This window comes from Pollicipes pollicipes, unplaced genomic scaffold, assembly GCF_011947565.3.
Source record: "Pollicipes pollicipes isolate AB1234 unplaced genomic scaffold, Ppol_2.1 Scaffold_5724;HRSCAF=6776_pilon_pilon_pilon, whole genome shotgun sequence".
Taxonomy (NCBI): Eukaryota; Metazoa; Arthropoda; class Thecostraca; order Pollicipedomorpha; family Pollicipedidae; genus Pollicipes; species Pollicipes pollicipes.
Genome location: NW_023596746.1, coordinates 41,587,332 through 41,608,025, shown reverse-complemented (window position 1 = coordinate 41,608,025; position 20,694 = coordinate 41,587,332). Strand labels below are relative to the sequence as shown.

Sequence of the window (20,694 nt, the reverse complement as noted above, 5' to 3'; positions counted from 1 at the left end):
CCGTCGCCCAAGGATTCCAAGGGATCCAGAATTCGCTTTGGAATTCGGGCACCCGTCAGCAACATTTGCCTGCAGACCTAACAAACGGGTCCGGGATCCGTATCCATGAATGTCGCTGATTATCCCAAATGGCAGTATCTACCTTTTGGATCCAGGCACATGCCTGTCGGTAACCAAATGCTAGATGGGGTGGTGCCATGCGTCTTCGTGTCCCTTGTCAGCCCACGTGCGCGCCGTAGCAAATGCCACCCCTACTGCGGTGAAGTGCTTGGTGCATGAGGCCATAAAATGCTATTGGATCATCCAGCGAGAAGTAGCTACGAGGGGAAAAGGGGATCAGAAATGTGAACAGGCCAGTGGGCGGCGATTCGAAATGTTCCGTATTTGCCTCTGTCCGGCATCAAAACTGTCACCCTTCAGCTACTTCAGAAATGCCTTACCCTCCTCTCTTTCAAGGACCACAACTCCGTGAGGCCCGGGAACAGGGCCACGTGCCACGCGACTCGTGACCCGCTCGAAGAAAAACACAAGGGGAACCGGAATGATTCCAATAGTTGTGCGCATGGTTAGGAGCGATCGGGCTCTGCGCATTTGAGGGACTGTCAAGTGATCGGATGATTCACTGATGGATTAGATTACATTCACTTCCCCCAACCCAAATCATGATATTATAACATTCACAAGCAGAAATAGCGATCTGGTCCTTAATTGCCCGCAGTTCTGAAGCTTCTGACTGGATCAACTAACGACATTGCATCACATTTTGGAGATGTGCTCATCACATTGAGCTTCTAGGCGCAATGCGGGAACGGTCCACAAAACACCGATGTCATGCCCACGGCTGACTTAGTTTACGGCCGAGTAGGTCAGAGTGCGCCCCGAAAAGTATCCTTCCCTGCATGATGACAGCGGACGAAGTACTAGCTTGATGCCTGTAGCCACCGGTCTGGTGGTCGTGTGTGTTTAGCAGATGTTGGTAAAGGCGTGACAACGACAAGGCGTGTTGCCACCCGGTCAGGGCTGCTGACGTAACAAGCGCGCAGCGATTTTATGTCGATGATGGTGGTGAGGCACCAGGACCCGCTAAGCGAGGCGAAAGGACACAGTGGTTCCTCATGTGATCCATCTCATTGCGAACAGTCCTCGCACAACACATGGCCGATATACACCTGCCATGCCCCTCCTGCCATGGCCACCCAAACGGCGGGCGACCTTTCAGTGCTTGGTCAGCACTCCATCTGCAGAATTGGCCAGTTGAACACACGACTGGCCCCTCCACACAATGCCAGGTAGACACCTCATCGACAGGACGTGTTCCGAATAGACAGCGCGTGGGCTTTGTGTGGGACCTTTCAAGTTTTGACACGTGCATTCCGGTGAAGCGGTTCACTGAATCATCGCAGTTTCCGGGGAGAAAAGGTGGAACTTTGTAAGTTGTGATTCAGTCGCACCTACGGGTCACCATCTCCTGCGAGACTCCCCGTTTGAGTGCAGCAGGTGTGGGGATAAGCTCACCGCAGAACTCGAGCTTGCCTTATGCGAACATCTTGCCATGATGTGTTTGTTTTGCTGTGCGGCGGCCCTGCCGTGGGCCCCAGGCGATGACCGCCTCGCCGCCAGCTACCGCTGCTGTTATAGTGTTCCTCGGACATGCCGGATTTATAACAATACATAGCAGGAACCCCAAGACCACCATGATGATATTGCGTCATGCATCGTGCATGATGCTCACTCCGTGTATGCTATTTGCTTTGCTATGTACGTCTGTTTGGATCTATTTATTTATTTACGTGTATGCTGTTTACGTTTTTGCTTTACGCCTTTACGGCTTCTGAATTGGCCGCCCATCTCGGTCTTTGCTTTTTGTGAAAGGATTATTATGATCGATTGAGAAAGGCTGCTTGGTACCTGAATGCTGTGTTGGTGCAGATGATCCTGGCCGTGGCTATGACATGGTATCATCCCGCGCGTGTGATGGTGCCGGTCAGACGAGTGTCGCGCCATATGGATATAAGTGAACGGTTCAGCCTGAGGTCCGGAGTTATCAGGATACGGATATGGTAGCATAACACGATTGGATTTTGGGCTGCGCATCTTGATGCAACATTTATTTGTATGCGTTGTTTGCAATAGGTCAGCCACGATTTTTTCATTCGATCAAGTTTACGTTAATGACACAATCTAACAGAAATTGCATTACTTCCGATTGGAAATCTTCAATTTGAATCGTCCGACCAATTCCGACGGAAATTTTTCGATTGTGTTGTGTTACTTGGCGTCGGGGTAAATAAGGACTATCTCCTTTAAGGATCCAGCACTACGCAAAACTTTTGCCTATGGTGATGTCTGCAACCCATCAGCGCGCGTGGAGACACGGAAGTCTGGACGATGTTTCGGGATAGCCATTTTGGGGCAAATGACGCCGATTAAAAAATTTGCTCACGCAATACCTTTGGATAAGGGAAACCCTGAATGAGCGCTCGTGAAACATTACCCTTACCATGTAATCAAACACAAAAATGACAACTGTTGGATCCGTACAGCATTCGAGATCCTCCGCGCTCTGTTACCTACCTGGTTATCTACCTTATGATTCCAAAATTCTTATTGTAGATGAATGTGCTTGATTATCATTACATGTGAAGACGGAGATCCAAAAGTGCATGCCTTCAAAACTCATCACCACACACCTGATAGACTACTTTGTGCTCATTTTTGTTATCCTTTTCTTCTCAGTCGCATACCAATCCTGTCACAAAATCAAATTTCCTTGACGGAGATTGAGTGTGGGACTTTCAGAGACCATGAACCACCACTTCGCAGTCGTGACAAGGTGATTGTACGGTGTCATCCAGTTGGTTTTCAATCCGCCTCCCTTATCCTTCATCTGCATCTTCGCGACACCCGCTTGTCCGGGGCAGATGCACGTGTCGGCCCCGGGTGGGCCGAGAGCCCCGTGGGAAGGGGGCCCCGGCCGGGCACCCAGCGCACATACGCGGGTTAAAGCTCGGCGGCTGGCCCTCCCCAGGCGCCTGCAAGCGTGTCTCACCGGGATCCATTCTCCTTCATCCCATAACCCTGAAATGATAATTTCTGGTCGAAAGAGCTTTAATCTAAACAGCCAAATAACCAAACCAGCTGGTCTACCCTTCTGGACTGAAGTGAATGAATGGTGACTGGATGGTGACTGAAGTCACCACTTGTGCTGGCTTGAGCGGACACTCGAGGCCGACTCGAGCGCCGTCCGCAGTCGGTTATGTACACGCAAACGAGGTTGTATTGCTGGGATATACCGTCAAGTGTCGTACGCAACGAGACGTATCGGACCTCGGCTCACGAAATCACTGCCCTTGGTTCCACTCCACTGCTGATTCAGAGGACTTTTAGCTGGTAGTCTTCGGCTGTGTGCGAGGTAACCATACGTCAGGCCCCGTGAGGTACGTGCGTCAAAAAAGCAGTAATGCAACAGTCATGATGACTTTTGGTGTTACAGCTATCTGCGCGAGCGCACGCGGGTCTTCTCTGTCAACAGAGCGGCCTCTGTGATCTGTCAACAGAGCGGCCTCTGTGTGCGGCGCGGCGGGAAGCGTCCCCCGTGAGCGCCCCACTCCGCGCGACTCGCCTGTCCACTCTGCGCCCAGATGGCCGAATACATGCTCTGATTGGAGAGGTGTCCGCCGGACATCAGTCAGGGGATCCAAGGCCCTTCCATATCTCGCTGCTGAGGAGCCCCCATCCAGCACTCTCTTCCGCCGTGCGGAGACGTCGTTCGGTTGTTCGATCCCGTTGCGGACAGACGTTGCTTGCACAGACCAGCAAGTCCTGTCAACTTCGATGTTATGTAAGGTTCCTAGAGCCACATGACTAAAAGGTGGCCCGGGTGGCTACAGTACCCTGACCGGCCCGGCCCGGCCCGGCCCGGCCCGGCAGGGCCTCGCGGCCGCCGGGACGGCAGCCAGCTGAGCTCGCTCGGCAGACTCGGACCACGTCGGCAGTGGTGACAGGTCGACCGCCGTTGGCCAACCCTTCTGTCAACAGGGCGCACCTCACTTCGGTAATTCGCTGCACGTTTCCTCCGCATATCGGCGTTGCATGCCGGGGCTATCAGTGTTATCAGTCGGCGCGCCTGCCGGCCGGACAAAGGCTACGGCCGTCGAGGCCATTGAGGCCCGAGACACGTTGCGGATCACTGGTGGATAGTGGAGGCCGTGGCGGCACGTTGCCACGTTTTCACGTTGTTATGTGTGTGAGCTGTGTCCGATCGACGGGCCGACGACGACTAGAAATAAACAAGGGTCTGCGAGTAATTTGAACGTGTCCAGTCCATGGCATGCATCGTTCTCTTTTGGAAGTCGATCACGCCTGCATTACGATGTTTCCTTGCAGGCAACGCTGCAAGGTATGTGTATGTATGACGCCTCAGTGTATGATGTGTGTGACGCTGTATTCAGTGTATGACGTCGCTTGTGTATGACGCCGTTTGATCGCTGAGGGTGTTGCACATTGCAAGTTTATCTTGGTGAGCAGAAGCTTGGGCGGGAAGAACCATTTTGTTCTGTTCCGCTGGGCTCGGCGCTCTTCTGTATCCATGCCGCAACTGGTACTGATGGTTGCAATGTCCGGAATCTGTCTGAAGATATGTAGGTAATTGGTGATTGACAGGTAATATTAGAAGGCATTTCTCGTTCCGTCGTTGTGTACATCGCTGTAATGCGTCAGTATCTCGACGTTGGCGTGAACTTTCTCCCAGCTCTCGCCTGGCCGCGGACTTTTTCGACGGCCGATTCACGCGGCGCGTGCAGCGCTCCCATGTTCAGCTCTAAGCCCGTGAGCGTGTCACCCGACAGCGAGTGAAACTGGCTGCTCCACAGCTGCGGGCGGATCAGCCGGGCGTCCTGCAGCCGAACACCGGCGGCGAAGGCCGGACTGGTTTCCTGACGGCGCATTGTTTTCCAGTCTAACGGGACACCCGATTCCTTCGTGGAACACGGTCGGCCTCGGTCGCACCCGTCTTTGAGAGTGATGGCGCGCAAGCCCTTTCCTGCGTTCCGTTGGCGGTCGCTGAGAACCGCGCCAGGTGCAGCAGTGCAGCAGCTGCACCTGGCGACAGGTCCTGCGTGCACCGCTCGGCGCAACCACAAATCAAAAATCGATGCTAAGTGTGAGAGATTTTTGAACGCTAGCGTAACCACGCCGTTTCGCAGCCCAACGCCGCGTTGTCCTCGCGCGTCCATGCCACGGCGGTGGGGAGCGGCCCGCACAGATGGTCTGTGTTGACCCTGGCCTGACCTGACCGCGCTCGTTACAGGGGCTGGCGAGCTGGCGTCGGTCGGCGTGCCGCCATGCAGTTCCTGAGTCCGTTTGATCCGGGGATCCGGGTGCTGACCGCGCTGCTGCTGTCGCTGCTGCTCTGCCTGACATCAGCAGGTGAGCCGGGCCGCAGAGAGCTGGCCTCTGGGGACGACACGCTGCCGCGGCGACCGGCACGCCAATGGATTGGGCATCATGACATTGCCTGTAATGGTGTTGACACTGGCGCTGACGCCGATGCTGCTCACAGACACTGATACCGATCTGATGATCGGCGCTGACAACAGTACCGGTAACCGTATTGACAACCGTGCTGGTGAAAACCCAACGCGGACAAGCGGGCTGCAATGATGCTGAGGGCTATGCGATCGGCCATGAAGCCTCAGTGCCCGAAAGCCCAAGTAAAAAAAAAACAGATGGTGTTACGACTAAAGGGTTGTGGCCACTCTTGTCTCGGCTGCGTACGTAGATATGAGTGTCATCTCCTGGTGCAGGTGGTGAAGTTTTTTCTGGTAGTATTTCTACTGGCCTCTGTTGACTTGTTTGTTTTCGTGCTGCGATATTTTTTCCACAGTTCTTGCATTAATATGGTCTTGTGTGAAGCTGACATCACTACCACGCGTAAGAGTATAAGAGTATCAGCATTTTGCCAAAAGTACTGCTCGTAATGCTGGGGTGCCTTGACAGAAGCTAACAGTGTGGCGATATCGTCGTATTGGCCGTCGTCGTTGGATGGGATTGCAAGCTATATTTTTAGAAATCACAAATTTCTCTTGGTTCTAGAAAACGATGCGGCTTGAAAACCCTGTTAGTGCAGGAAATCCCTATAAGAATGACTAAGCTGCCTCTCTCTTTTGACACATTGTTGACTTCGTTGAATAAGGAGCCACACATAAATAGAAGTCGATGATGAGAAGGGTAAGGACCATGATAACACATGATGAGGACCGATCCTCAACAATCCAATAAAGAGTTACTGCACTGGTAAGAGGAAAGTTTTAAAAGGGCGTACTCATCCATTCCACGTTCACAGCCGTGGCACTCGCAGTTCGTCCACTGTCAACCATCCGTGCTGATCACGTCCAGCTGTTCTGATGACGTCCAGCCGTGGTGGTCGCGTCCAGCCGTGCTGGTCACGTCCAGCCGTGCTGATCACACCCAGCCGTGCTGATCACACCTAGCCTCGCCAAACTGCGCTGCTCCTGGTGTGACGGCCGAAGGCAGTGAGCGGGAGGGGGAGGGGGGAGGGGGGGGGGCGGTCGCTGCGGCGCGCCAGCTGCGCGGCTCCAGCGCCGACGCCAGGCGATGAGGCGCGCCCGTGAGCCGCCGACCGTGGCCGACGGCTGCGCACACTCGGTCGTCGCGTGCAACACTGCAGCCGCCAGCTCACTTGTATGGCCAACGAGCTAAGCCAAGCGCTTCAGTCGAATGCGGACGGACAGTTATTTATGCAGATGTTTGGAGGTCTTTTTGAATGGAGTGCTGCTTCCGTTGTCTCGGAATGGAGTGCTGCTTCCGTTGTCTCGAACTTGTTCATGGCACATGGACAGGTGTGATGATGGCGTCAGCGTCCAGGGACCACCGAGAGACTGGGAGTCGAGCCGGGGCCACCATGGAAATGACCTTTGCTTTGCATGATATATTCCAAGCTTTTTTAGACTAGATCGTTGCGCCTGCGATACCTGTGAATCCGCCCGTCGTGAGATCTCGATGGATGGCACTCTTTTATTGCTGCATTGTCGATAAACCAGACCCGGTAGTTTCGAATCCAGCTGGACGTCTGGGCACAGACAACGCTCAACAGTAAACCGGTTTATGCAGTTAGATGATCGTAACTGGATTAGAGTAATGAATGATAACGACTGAGCATAAAATGGCATTGTTGATACGTTCTGTCGATGTGTCGATGCGTTGATACGGTTGTTGAAGGGCGCGTTTGCTCGCCGACTGCTTTTCTAAATCATACTAGCTAAAATTGTGATACGCGTATTCAGAGCCAGGGCGGATCGACTGTGCACACCGGAGATCAACTGAAAATGTCAGTGCAGTTTGTGATGGTAATGGTTTTTGAGGGGGGGAAGCAGCACTTGGTGTCCACGCAAAGAACATGGGACAGTTGCGACTCGGCGTCGCCAAACACATGCCTGAGCTACCCAAGACACTGTGATGTGATGTGATGATGATGGTAATGGCACTGTACAAGACGGTGTGGTGATGAGACTGTACAAGACGGTGTGGCGATGAGATTGTACAAGACGGTGTGGTGATGAGATTGTACAAGACGGTGTGGTGATGAGACTGTACAAGACGGTGTGGTGATGAGACTGTACAAGACGGTGTGGTGATGAATTGTACAAGACGGTGTGGTGATGAGACTGTACAAGACGGTGCGGTGATGAGATTGTACAAGACGGTGTGGTGATGAGACTGTACAAGACGGTGCGGTGATGAGGTTGTACAAGACGGTGTGGTGATGAGACTGTACAAGACGGTGCGGTGATGAGGTTGTACAAGACGGTGTGGTGATGAGACTGTACAAGACGGTGCGGTGATGAGGTTGTACAAGACGGTGTGGTGATGAGACTGCACAGATGTGCACACCGGGGCACGCTGGACCTTGTGCGATGCGGTCACATGTGTCTAGCTGATGGGTATCACTGAACCCTCATTGCTTTGGAGTTAACGTCGCGCTCGACAGGCGCCCGGGCACCGCTCCCCGCAGGAGGGGAGAGCGGCACCGGCCAGCTCCGCCCCCGCCACCCGGGGTATACAATGGGTGCTGCCGCGGCCGGCGGCGTGCTCGGACGGCACTCCACTCGCCGGGGCTCCTCTGATTACGCCGACCCGGCCGCATTGTGTCGGCTGCAGACGGTCTCGGCTTTCGCAGAATTGCACTTGTCGGCCGCCGAGATCCGGCCGTGCTCTCGCTCGCTCACCCTCTCTCCCTCTCTCCGTGCACCGCCGTGCACGGCGGCCTGGGCGCGGGCTGTGCCGCCGTGCACGCGCCCGCCCCGGCCGATCCGTGCACGGTCAGCGTCGGCCGGTGATCTGAATCAGCGGCTGGAGCGGGCCGCGTCAGCGCCGCCTCCCCTGCCGATCTGTGCACGGTCAGCGTCGGCCGGTGATCTGAATCAGCGGCTGGAGCGGGCCGCGTCAGCGCCGCCTCCCCGGCCGATCTGTGCACGGTCAGCGTCGGCCGGTGATCTGAATCAGCGGCTGGAGCGGGCCGCGTCAGCGCCGCCTCCCCGGCCGGCCTGCGCGGCGCCGCGCCCCGCGCCCCGCGCCCTGCAGACGCGCCTGTCTCCGGTGGGAGACGAGTCGGCGGCCGGGCAGAAGAGCGGCGGCCGCCGAACCTGCTGGGCGGGCGGGCGCGGGATGGACCGGACCGGACCGGACCGAGACCGGACCGAGACCGGACCGGGACGGCCGACACCGCACCCGGCCGGCCAGACCGTACAGGACGTGCCGTCTGTTTGTGTTACCGCCAGACAGCGTAAACCGAAACATTAAGCTCGGACCTCCGCCACACCTGCCTATGTCACCGGACGCCTGCCGGCACGACCCACGCCATCCGACACCGCCTTCCGACACCGCCGGACACCGCCGCGCTGAAATCGGAGCGACACCTCGCGTGCGGCCCGACCGCGCTAGTCAGCCCCCGCTGTTGGTGTTGGCTACGGCGGCGGCCAGGCCGGCGGCGAGGCGTGGCACGCGCGCTGTCGACGGACGCGGCGGGTCGGGCGCGCGCCGGCTCCGTCCCGGGCGTGAGGCGGCCGGGCTGCGTGAACCGGGCACGTCGAGCCTCTGCTCTGCCAGAGCTGGCCCGCGGCCCGTCCCTCAGCTCGGCGGCGGGGGCTCGGCCGGGGCTGACCTGCCGAGCGACCTTTGTTCAGCTCCGCGGCGGAGGCTATGGCTAGGGCGGAGCGCTGCCCGGTCCAGGCCGCTGCTCCTGCGTAGCGGAGAGAGGCCCGGGCTGGGTGACGGGTGCGCCACTGCGCCACTGCGTCACGCGTGCGCCGGCGGCGGCGGCGGCAGCGGCGGAGGAGGAGGCCGGTCCCAGGCCGGGTCGGGGCTCCGGGCCGCCGGAATAATCAGCGGCGCCATCTGGCGGGCCGAACCGGGACGCCTCACGGCCGGTCGGCCGTCGAGCGCGTGACCTCTGCGGACCAGGCGGGCGCGGGGGCGGCCCTCCCGTCACACGCGTTCGACAGCGGCGCCGGAGGGTGCGCGCCACGCTGCCCGTTTCCCGGACATGTTACCGCCGCTGTCAATCAAGGCGAGGGGAGCGGGGGGCCGAGTGCCAGTGACCTACAGGCCGGGAAGTGTTCCCGCGCCCCCCGCATGACGCGGACACTGGCGGCGCTGAGAGCTCACCCTGCTCCGCGGCGGTCACGTGACGGTGCGGGCGCCTTCTGGCGGAAGCCACGTGACCCAGCTGCGGCGGGCGGCAGCCAGGTCCGTCCCCGCCCCCGCCGGCCGCCTGGAAATAGGATGATTGCCCTCCGCGACCGAACCCGCTCATTACGCTCCCAGTTCCATCGATTGATAGCCAGGGGTGGTGCGGCGCCGCGGACGCTTGTCCCTCCCCAGCCCCCCCCCCCCCCCCCCCCCCCCCCCTCCCGCATCCCCAAACCGATTCGCGGCCGGAATGGCGAGAACGCCGCTTCCCGCGCTGTGAGGACGGCTGGCCTCGAGCGGCCGGGCGCTCGCGCGGGGTGGGCCAGTACTCTGGCAGCCCGGGCGAAACGCGCCGCCCTGTTCCGACCACTCTGACGAGACGCGCCGCCCCGCTCCGGCTGCTCTGGCAAGACGTGCCGCCCCGCTCCGGCCGCTCTGGCGAAACGTGCCGCCCCGCTCCGGCCGCTCTGGCGAGACGCGCTGCCCTGCTCCGGCCGCTCTGGCGAGACGTGCCGCCCCTGCTCCGGCCGCTCTGGTGAGACGCGCCGCCCCGCTCCGGCCGATCTGGCGAAACGCGCTGCCCTGCTCCGGCCTCTCTGGCGAGACGTGCCGCCCCTGCTCCGGCCGCTCTGGTGAGACGCGCCGCCCCGCTCCGGCCGTTCTGGCGAGACGTGCCACCCCGCTCCGGCCGCTCTGGCGAGACGCGCTGCCCTGCTCCGGCCGCTCTGGCGAGACGTGCCGCCCCTGCTCCGGCCGCTCTGGTGAGACGCGCCGCCCCGCTCCGGCCGCTCTGGCGAGACGCGCTGCCCTGCTCCGGCCGCTCTGGCGAGACGTGCCGTCCCGCTCCGGCCGCTCTGGTGAGGCGTGTCGCCCCGCTCCAGTGACCCGGGCGAGGCGTGCCGCCCCGCTCCGGCCGTCCGCGGCGCAGTGCCACATCGGAGCTGCTCTCAGAGCCGCGGAGGCCGGCGGCGTCCCTGTAGGCGGCGCCCCTTTAGACGCGGGCGTCGCTGCTGGTCAACAGGTGGCAGCTGCTGTTGTTTGATACGGTGCCCAGGCGGTCACTGCCCCAGACGAGACGGAAGCCGACGCCCTCAGGGCCCAATCCTCCGGCGCCGTCCGCTACTGACGGCCGGGCATTATCCGGCATTGATTTGGATGCACTTGAAATGCGGCGCTATCGTAGCGAACGCGTCAGGTCAAGGCAATTCTTGTGAACGGCGCCGACTGAGAAGACTTGTACTCCCCGGCATTCTTTATTCGTCTTCGTCTTGGCTTCGCCTCATGTGATGGTGTGAATTATCCGGATGCTTTGAATGTTTTTGAATTTTCAGCGTTATCTTAGTTGGCGAATGCGTCAGGTAAAAGAATGCCTTTTGAACGGAGTTGACTGAAAAGAATGAGTGTTTGCCGGCACACCCACCCTCCCTTTCATCTAGGCTTCATCATTTGCATTGTTTTATATTTCCCTCTCTGCCCATTTTCTTTCGTTCTCACGCCGCGTGCTCCTTTTTCATCGTCTTCTTTTCTTCTCCCTTTATTTTCTCTTTTCTCCTTACATCTCTCATGTCACTCACTCTCCTTCTCTGCCGTCGGAGCCGGTTTTTGTGTAGATCGCCGCGGATACAATTAATCGACACCAGCGTGTGCCTGCATCCTCTACACATGTAGCGTGTCGGGGCCGCCGTGATTCTGGCGGCGCCCGCTGGCGCTCGCTGTCGTCAGCGCCTGGCCGACCCATTAGGGGCCCGGCCCAACACCTGTGTGAAGCGGCGCTCGCCTGGCGTCGCGTCTGCTGTCAGGCGGGTCAGGCCGCTGGCGGGTGCGGCGCACCAGCATGCCGCCATGTAGACCCGACTGCTGCCAGTAAGTCCACCGGATGTTGCCTTTGGTTCGGCGCGTTCAGTATCGGTCATCTTTTAAAACCAACAAGTCCTGAGCAGCATTTTGCAATAGGCTTTTTGGAAAGCTGTCCTATCGAGCGCAGGTATCTTTTCCGCGGGCCGTAGGTAGAACGGGGACGAATAGGCCGTGGCTCCCCCATTTTTTATGGTCATGACTACCCAACTTTTGAGGACATTTCTATGCATCCAGCGGAGACTGCCAGAACGGGGACCCCCATCTCCTCCGAACCAGGAATCACAGAGACTCTCTTGCGATCGCTCCCGGCTGGTCGTCCCGGCGGGCTCTCTGGGCCGGGGCGACGGCGGCGGTGGCGGTGCGCGGCCGGCCCGCGGGCGCCGCCGGCAGCCAGCCGCCGCGCCGTCAGCGGCCTCGCGCGAGCTGTTTTGGCACAGCTGTCGGCCGGCCGGGCGGCGCGGACGCCGGAGTCGGGAGCGACGCCAGCCCAGCGACGCCGCCGGCCCGCGTCCGGTCCGACGGGCCACCGGTCTGGGCCGACGGGCACGGGCCACCGGCCGGGGCCGACGCCGACGGCCGACGGCGCGGCAGACAAGCTGCTGTCTGTTACTGCCCTGGTAATGTGTTGAACCGAGAGAGCCTGAGAGCCGTTGCAAGGTTGTTGAGAGAAGCTGAGGGATGTTGCGGGTTTGATGGCATGGTGAACACCTAAGGGGGAGGGGGGGGGGAGTGACGACAGGGGGCCAGGCTACCGGGTGCAGCGATGAGCTGTGTGGCAAAACGATTAGAACATCGTCGGGCAATTCGGCGCCAGGCGATTGGGCGCTGTTTCGAGCCCGCTGAGACCATGATGGGCGATGATGGCTGAATCATGTGGTTAGCTGGTGGTAAGGCTCGGCCAAGCACCAATAAAGGGGCAGTTTTGGCGTCGCTGCACATTTCGCATGGAGGCAGTGCATTTTTGCCAACGCTTGTGCCAATAAAAAGCCGTAAGCTTGCTGTTCCAGCCATGCTTGCTGTTCCAGCCATGTGGGCGCGCCTCGTCGCGCTTTTTGCCCCGCAAATCTCTTTACGTTCGGGCGGCGGGCCAGCATGCCACTTGCGGTCCGGTGGCCAGATACTCGAGGCTGACTTTTACCGATGTCCTTTCCTGGAACGACGCCACGTCGCTCGGCGGCGGGCGAAACAAAGCGCGCGCTGCGGTCAGGGGCCGCGCCGACTGCAGCTGCAGGCAGCCGACGGCCTGCACAGCTGCGCCGACGCCTCCCACTCGGCAGAGATTGGCCACCTGGCCGCGCGCGCGCGCGCGCTCGCGGCCCAGGCGTCTCGGGGCCGGGCGCGGCGGCCGAGCCGGAACCGGCCGCCGGCCGCCGGCCGCCGGGGCGCCGGGCGCCGGGCGCCGGGCGATCGGACGCGTCGGTCTGGCGGCTGCCCTCGCGGGCGCCCCGGCCGCGGGAGCAGTGCCGGGCTGGGGAGACGTGTCCGCGGGAGCAGTGCCGGGCTGGGGAGACATGTCCGCGGGAGCAGTGCCAGTTGGGGAGACATGTCCGCGGGAGCAGTGCCGGGCTGGGGAGACATGTCCGCGGGAGCAGTGCCGGACTGGGGAGACATGTCCGCGGGAGCAGTGCCGGGCTGGGGAGACATGTCCGCGGGAGCAGTGCCAGTTGGGGAGACATGTCCGCGGGAGCAGTGCCGGGTTGGGGAGACGTGTCCGTGGGAGCAGTGCCAGTTGGGAAGACATGTCCGCGGGAGCAGTGCCGGGCTGGGGAGACACATCCGCCGGCGTATCCGTGCCGCCACCAGGGGCGCAGCAGTGCGGGCCGGTGCGAGCCTCCAGGGCAAAGGCAGGGATATATTCACGGCTCAACCGATCGCCGTTGGCACGGTCGGCCAGCGGCAGTGACAGCGGCGGCGGCGGCGGCGACGGCGGGCCGGACGGCAGAGCGACGCCGAACGAGGCGCGTGGGACGCGGAGCCTCCAGGCCCGAATAGGCCATGGACGCGGCGGCAGCGGTGGTCACTGGCCCACCAGTCGTGTGCGCGGCGGCGGCTGGCGCAAAAACTGGCCGCCGGGCCGGCCGCTCGGCCCCGATGCTATCGTCCTAATTGACATGATACAAATGGGCGGTCCGCAGCGGCGCGGCCGCGTCTGGTCACGTGTGCGAGGTCGGGGCGGCGCAGGGAGAGCGTGCCCCGGGCGACGGAGCTGGAGGTCGGTGCGGACCGTTCGGAGACGCCGGCGGGGGTGGGCTCAGTGTGTTGTCGAGCTGGGCCGGGGGATTGTGCGGGGTCTGATCAGGCACCAGCGGGGGTGGGCTCGGTGTGCTGCCGAGCTGCGCCGGAGGGTTGCGCGGTGTCTGATCAGGCACCGGCGGGGGTGGGCTCGGTGTGCTGCCAAGCTGCGCCGGAGGGTTGCGCGGGGTCTGATGAGGCACCGGCGGGGGTGGGCTCGGTGTGCTGCCGAGCTGCGCCGGAGGGGTGCGCGGGGTCTGATGAGGCACCGGCGGGGGTGGGCTCGGTGTGCTGCCGAGCTGCGCCGGAGGGTTGCGCGGTGTCTGATCAGGCACCGGCGGGGGTGGGCTCGGTGTGCTGCCGAGCTGCGCCGGAGGGTTGCGCGGGGGTCCGTCTGGTGAGCTGCCGTGCAGCGCGGTCGGAGTTTCGCTGCAGATGTGCGCGACCGCAGGCTTAAGCGGATTCCCCGTCGTGCTCTGAGGCTGGTCTTGTAAATCCCGTTATCGGGGCTTCGGTTGTTACATTAGCTGAGTATGGCCGCAGAGGCTCGAAGCTCAAGAGCATGTCATCACGGGTGTCGACGCTGCCTTAATTGGACAGATTTGGTGAAAACGTTCAGTCAGATTTGACCAAACGTCAAAGTTTTCAGCTGTGCTGCGTTGCTCCAAGCTTAACCAGTCGTGGGTGCATGGTAAAATGTATGTTAGCAATTCTGCATACTGTGTAAGCCGTTGTGCAATACGTACCCGTGACGGGGAAAGGGAAAAAAGTTTGAGGATTGCCGGCAACCTTGGAAGACAGTCATCAGGAGTTTTGCGAAGGAGGCATTGGATAGAGCTGAAAAACGTCAGATGCTGGGTACTTTGCGGGCTGTAAGCATACGAAGAAAGCTTCTGCGCCGTCGTTGCAACACTGTCTTTCACAGCTCGTCACTGGATTAGCAGCACCGTTATTGAACGGGACTGTGCCATCTTCGTGGGACCCATTCAATGCTTTTGGCCGCTACCAGCTTTTTTCGTTTTGTCCACGTTCCACTTCGTCCTAATGCAGTTACAAGTCTTCTCCGCGTTGGAAAAAGCTGATGGTTACGTCATCGTGCCGCGTGACAGCCAGCTTCCACCTGTCTTACGCATCTCGGTGTCCGTTCCCTAAACCTCCAAATCATTATCATCGCTACCAGTGTCCGCCTCTGCTCTGGCAACGCCGAAAGCGCGCAGCAGTGTTCGCGCCCCAACGAGCGGAAGCCCCTGCCCTCTTTGGCCGCTGTCTCAGCGTCGCCCCGTGCGGACACGGAGCTTGTCTCGCGATCGCCGTGACTACAGAGCCACGACACGGCCTGTCGCCTTGTCCGAGGACGCCTGGCGGCAGTGCCCCCCCCCCCCCCCCCCCCACCCCCCACCATCCTCCCCCCTATCTGGCACCACCAAACGGCCGGGAATAGCCGGCCCGCCGCCACCACTGACCGCGTGCCTGTTTCTTTCAGCGGCCAACAGATGTCACTCGGAGCGGTGCAGCCGCGAGTTCGAGCGCACGCGTCAGACGCTGGGTATGGCCGAGATGGAGTCGGCCTCGCCGGGCTACTGCCGGGCCCTACGCCGCTTCACGGTCTGCCTGCGCGCCACGGAGCGTGCCTGCCGGGGTGACCTCACCTACCACTCCAACCTGCGTATCCTGGAGCGCAAGATCCAGAGGCTCAACTGCCAGCGGGTGATCGCCGAGGCGGGCGAGGCGCCGCCGGCGCCGCGGCCGCGGCCGCGACCACCGCCCACTCGCAGGCCGACGCTGCAAGAGTCGGTCTGCGCGTACCACGGCGACCCGGAGCCGGCGTTCTGCGGCCTGTTCGGCGACCCGCACGTGCGCACGTTCTCGGGCGAGTACCAGACGTGCCGCGTGCAGGGCGCCTGGCCGCTCATCGACAACCCGTACCTGGCTGTGCAGGTCACCAACGAGCCGGCGGCCAGCGACCACCGCGCCACCGCGCCCAGCAAGGTGAGGGAGTGGGCGGCGCGGGCGAACCGAGCCGACGCTGCGCAGCTGGCTAGCCGGCGCGCGCTGTCTGTGAGACGGCGCCGTGGGCGGCGCAGGTGTGTGCCTCGGCCGCGTGTGGGCGTGTGGCGGGATTTACCTGTGCTGTTCGTGTCCAGACGGGTCATGGTCCTCTGTTGGGTTGAAGGCGCGCAGCGAGCTGCTGAACCGCCGTGTCGTGTTGTGCCGTCCATAGCCGAGGCTGCTGTGCAGGCGTCGCCGTGAGGTGCAGCGTGTCTATTCTGCCTTCCCGGTCCTTATCTTTTGGCGGTGCAGGTCATGTCTAAGGGTTCTGTCACGGATTGCTGGGTTGGAGGAGGGATGGGTTGGGGCGGGGGAAGGGGTCCACGAACTTCATCACCTACGGTGTATATTGGATAAGTGCGTATGTGCTGAATGACTGGCAGACAGCGGACCGTGCTGACACCTTCCGTTCGGACCGTGTGCACATTTGTGTTCTGCTTGATGTGCATGTCTGCATATGTGCGCCTGCTGTTCCATTCGTCGCTCATGTACAGGCGTACAGATGTGCCATGTCACGGCGACAGGCGGCCGCTTCTCGTCGTTTTGCATACCTGTGTGTTCGTTTGTGGGCGACCGGAAAGCACGCCGATAGATAACCCACCCGACGCCATGCCCCGTGACAGCCAAGGTCATCCGACGGCTGCCGCCGACACCTGTTTTTGCCGGGGCACCTCGCTGTTGACGTGGGCGAGGCCGACGAGGTGGCCACCGCCGCCGACGGGGCCCGACAGCGACAGGGGGCCCGCTGTCAGTGTCAGGGCTGTCGCCGCGGAGCCAGCGCGCCGACGCAACGCCTCGCGTCGCCGCCGCAGATGTCGGCGCGCCGGTGGGCGATGCTAGCGAACCTTGGAGCGCCGTCGGACCACGCGGTGATGTCGATTCCGCCGGGTCTGCAGCCAGCCCGGTCGCGTGTCGATTCCGCCGGGTCTGTGGCCAGTCCGGTCGATTCCGCCGGGTCTGCAGCCAGCCCGGTCGCGCTCGGAGTTACCAGCGGTTTGGAGAGTTGCATCCCGCTGACAGCCCCTAATGTCCGCCCGTTAGTCACCAAAGCGTCATGTTCCGCAACGGCCGGCAGCGCTGCAGTAGGCGGCGTCTTTCCGTTCCCACGCAACGCTCGGAGCGTCGGCGGTTGCCGACTCTGCTCCCGACGGCGCTGCAGGCGGGCCGAGTCGGGTGGCCCTGTGACGCGCTGTCCCGCCGGGTCACATGCTGTTCCGCCGCGTCACACGCCGTTCCGCCGCGTGATGCGCCGGCCCGGTGGCCGCTGTGGCGGCCGTCGCGCCGTTGAGTGACAGCCCGCTCTGTGGCTGGCACCTCGGTCGGCTGAGGAGGCGGCTGAGAGAGCTGCGCGCCGGCCCGCTCCCTCGGGGCCCTGCGCCGGCCCACTGCACGCCACAGTTGATTGCCACTGTTTATCGGAGCGCGGTCACGGCAGAGGCCCGCTGACGCCTCCGCCAACGCCTGCGCCCAGACCCGGGGAGCGTACGTCAGATGTGCCCTCGGAATGTCAGGAATGCAGACCCCGATGTTCGTTTCGGTATTCGTTGGCGGCGGGCAGGGCGATAGCGGTGGAGAACTAGGCTGGTACGGGAGGGGGAAGGGGGGAGGGGGGGTCTTGCGGTGTTCCGGTCCTGTTGTGATGATTTGTGTTCTGACAAGGTGCGATGGGCTTCTTGTGTGTGCATATCGTGTTGTCAGTATGATATACACTGACTTACACGATATACACGCGATAAACGGTGGCTTTTGCAGGTGTATGAGTGTGCAAAATGTGTTCGTGACTTCCACATAGCTGTCGTCGATTTCGTCTCTTCGGAATACAATCAGCTGCTCCGGGTACCGTTTGAGGCCGTTTTATCGCCGAACCGCTTGCGTTGTGCTGCACCCCATGAATTTCCAGGGTCGCCTTCAATGGTCGTCTGCCGACGTGTGACGCAGCGGCGCATGCTGCCCCCCCCCCCCCCCCGGCCCTGGCGCCTCTTTGACACTGCCCCTCCCTTCCAGCTGACCGTGATTGTGAAGCGGAACGACCCGTGCACGGCGCAGCTGACGTATGAGGCGCGGGGCGACCTGTTGCCGGCGGCGTTCGTGGACGGCGCGCTGTCGTCGGGCCGCCGCTCGGGCCACAGCGTCACCGTCTCGGCCGTGGTGCCCGGCCAGCACGTGCGCATCACTCTGCGCCACATCAACGCCACGCTGGTGATCCGGCGCGTGGCCGGCCACCTGACGTTCGCGGCGCGGCTGCCGCGCGGCCTGACCGAGCAGTCGGCGGAGCGCGCGGGCCTCGAGCTGTGCTCGCGCGGCTGTCCAGCCGGCGAGCGCATCGACTACCGACACGTGCTGAGCGCCGGCCGGCCGGTCAGCACCGTACACCGCGGCCGCGCCGCCGTGCTGACGCGTGACGTCATCGCCGACATGTGCCGCGAGTACCGCGTCACCGACTTCTACTTCGACGCGTGCGTGTTCGACGTGCTGTTTACGGGCAAGACGGCGTTCATGGAAGCGGCGCGCGAGGCGCAGCAGGACCTGCGTCGCTTGATGCCGCAGGCCGTTACCGAGCTGGCCAACCGAACGCGGCTGCAGCTGGTGGCGGCGCCTGACGCCGCGCCGCACGCCGTGCTCCCGCCGCTGAGGACGCTGCTGCTGCTGGCGCTGGCGCTGGTGCTGCGGTGACGCGCGTGATGTGACGGGGGGTGGGGGCGCCGGCCGGTGCAGGGTACAGGCGGCCCGGCGGGTATGCTCCTCATAGGGGCGAGACGACGCCGGGACCGCGGTGGGCCCGGGGCGAGCCGCGCCGGTGGCGGCGCCGCGCCATGCTCGGGTGCCGCACGCCGGGCGGATCAGCTCCGCCGGCGGCAGTGCCGTCAGGGAGGGTGGGAACGTTGACGCCGCCACACGGCAGGGTACGCCGTGTGGCGCCCGCCTGTTTTGCGCCGCTGGCGGCGGGCCGGGGTCAGCCATACGTCACCGCCATACGCCGCGCACGCCGTCTTAGCAGTCGACTTCATTTACCTCATCCCGAGTTTGTTGTCTAGTCAATAAGTTGCTTTGAAGTGTATGTGTCACAATGAAGCGCAAATGTTACGCACGCAGTTACGTCGAACCTAATTGAAGCTCTCGGACAGGGTGGTCGCCGCTGCCACCACCGGATGGTTGTGGGTTAGTTGGGCGACTGCCCGTCGGTGGAGCGGGTTGTGATGACTCGAGCTAGCCGTCTCCGAGGTGGACGATGGTGGCGCATGTATCGGGTGTCGGTCACCAATCACTGCCGATACCATTGTCACCAGTTGGTGTTGGTGCCTCTGTCGTCTAGCACCAGTTGATGACGTCAGTTGATCTCTGATAACAGCCGCCGCCGGTGCCACCTGACGCCGATACGAGCTGGGCTGGTCAGCTGGTCTCGTTCTCATGCTGCCTGGTGCTGGTGTCGGCTGACACGTCATTAGTTGGTGCTGGTGCCAGCTGGCCTCTGGCACCGATTGGTGGCGATTGGTCGGTCTGAAAAGCGTCCTACCTTCGTGCAATGTGTACCGGTTGTTCTGTCGCCGATAGCTAACTAGTGTAAGAAACATACAAATATAACATCACCGATCAGCCACAGCACTTTGCACTTTTCGATGACTGGTGTGATGAGAGGACATGGTTCGCGGGCTGGTGGACCCCCGCGCCTTATCATAGGTCAGTGACCTCGGGTCAGCCACCGTCTGGCAGTGACGTGACGTGGGGCCCTTCCACATGCACGTCTTTGAAGGACCGCAGTCAGCCGCACGCAGTCTCCCAGCGACGACGGCTAAACAACTTCCAGATGGTTCCACAAAGGCTGCTGCTAAGCTTCCGCGTTTGGGCCAAAAGGAGGCTATCAGGGAATCGGCAGCGGCTTTGAGATTCACGACGAACCTGCAGTCGCTCTTCGATCATGGCTCAGGGACGGGACCTTGGGGCTTGGTAATTGATGCCGATGTTTTTGTGGCATTCGGAATGGCTTCGGATCGTCTTTAGGGCAACACTACATAGGACTGCGTTTGTCTGCGTCGCCAGGTAATCCTTGAAAACTGCACCTGCGCAAGTTGCCGCAAACCCAGAGAGAGGATTCTCGGCCGCCGGCACGCTGCAGACGGTGGGAGAAAATCTGTCGACAATTAAGCAGCAGCCGAGGGCACACCTCCGCCACGCCAGGATCAGGTGCAGGTGGTGTTACATGCGGCTCCGTGGCGTTTTTATGCTGCCGCCCGGCCGGTTTCCAGGCAGTCGTTTGTTTTGAGGCCCAAGGGACCGGTTCTTCCATGGGCGTTCGCGGCGCCACAGAGGCGGGATCCCGGCTGCAACGCACGCAGTCTCGCCCTTACGGGCACGGTTCGCCGGGCTCCGCTCGACGCCTGGGAGATGAATGGAAATCGGGCCCCCATGACGGGCCGGGGGAGGGAGAAACTTGACGCCGGCGGAAGAGGGGAGATGGCGTCTTGGAGGCTGGCTGATGCGAGCAACAGAAGCAACAAGAGTGAACTGACGACGGTAGCAGATCGCGCATGGCCGGAAAGCGCGCCATGCATGCGGACCGGATTGCCTTGCGTTTGACCTCACAAAAAAAATGAAGTAAAAACAGCAGCTCGATGAAAAGGCCTGCACATATTTCATCCTCAAATATGGGGCGACAGGAATGAGGAACGGCTTTGCAGAGTTTTGCAGGCAGCCGTTGCAAAGGCACTTGGAAGAAACCTCTTTTTCGCCGTAAACATGCCGACCTTGCATGCCCTTCAGCTCATACCTCCACCGCTAGCCCCCGTCATTTTTACCGTGGCGTCTCAGCCCCTCAAACCTGTGCCTTGTGTAACCGGGCTGCCATGGGCA

At 61.5% G+C, this 20,694-nt stretch overlaps 1 protein-coding gene across 1 annotated transcript in view; it reads left to right on the top strand.

Annotated features, from left to right (window-relative positions):
* The window catches only part of LOC119103057 (repulsive guidance molecule A), a 39,355-nt gene extending 20,836 nt beyond the window's left edge, over window positions 1-18,519 (top strand). Inside the window, exons 2-4 of the mRNA XM_037226506.1 lie at window positions 5,309-5,427; window positions 15,281-15,786; window positions 17,851-18,519. Coding sequence (XP_037082401.1) covers window positions 5,309-5,427; window positions 15,281-15,786; window positions 17,851-18,519 — 1,294 coding nt within the window. The remainder of the gene's footprint in view (window positions 1-5,308; window positions 5,428-15,280; window positions 15,787-17,850) is intronic.
* Window positions 18,520-20,694: the final 2,175 nt, after the last annotated feature.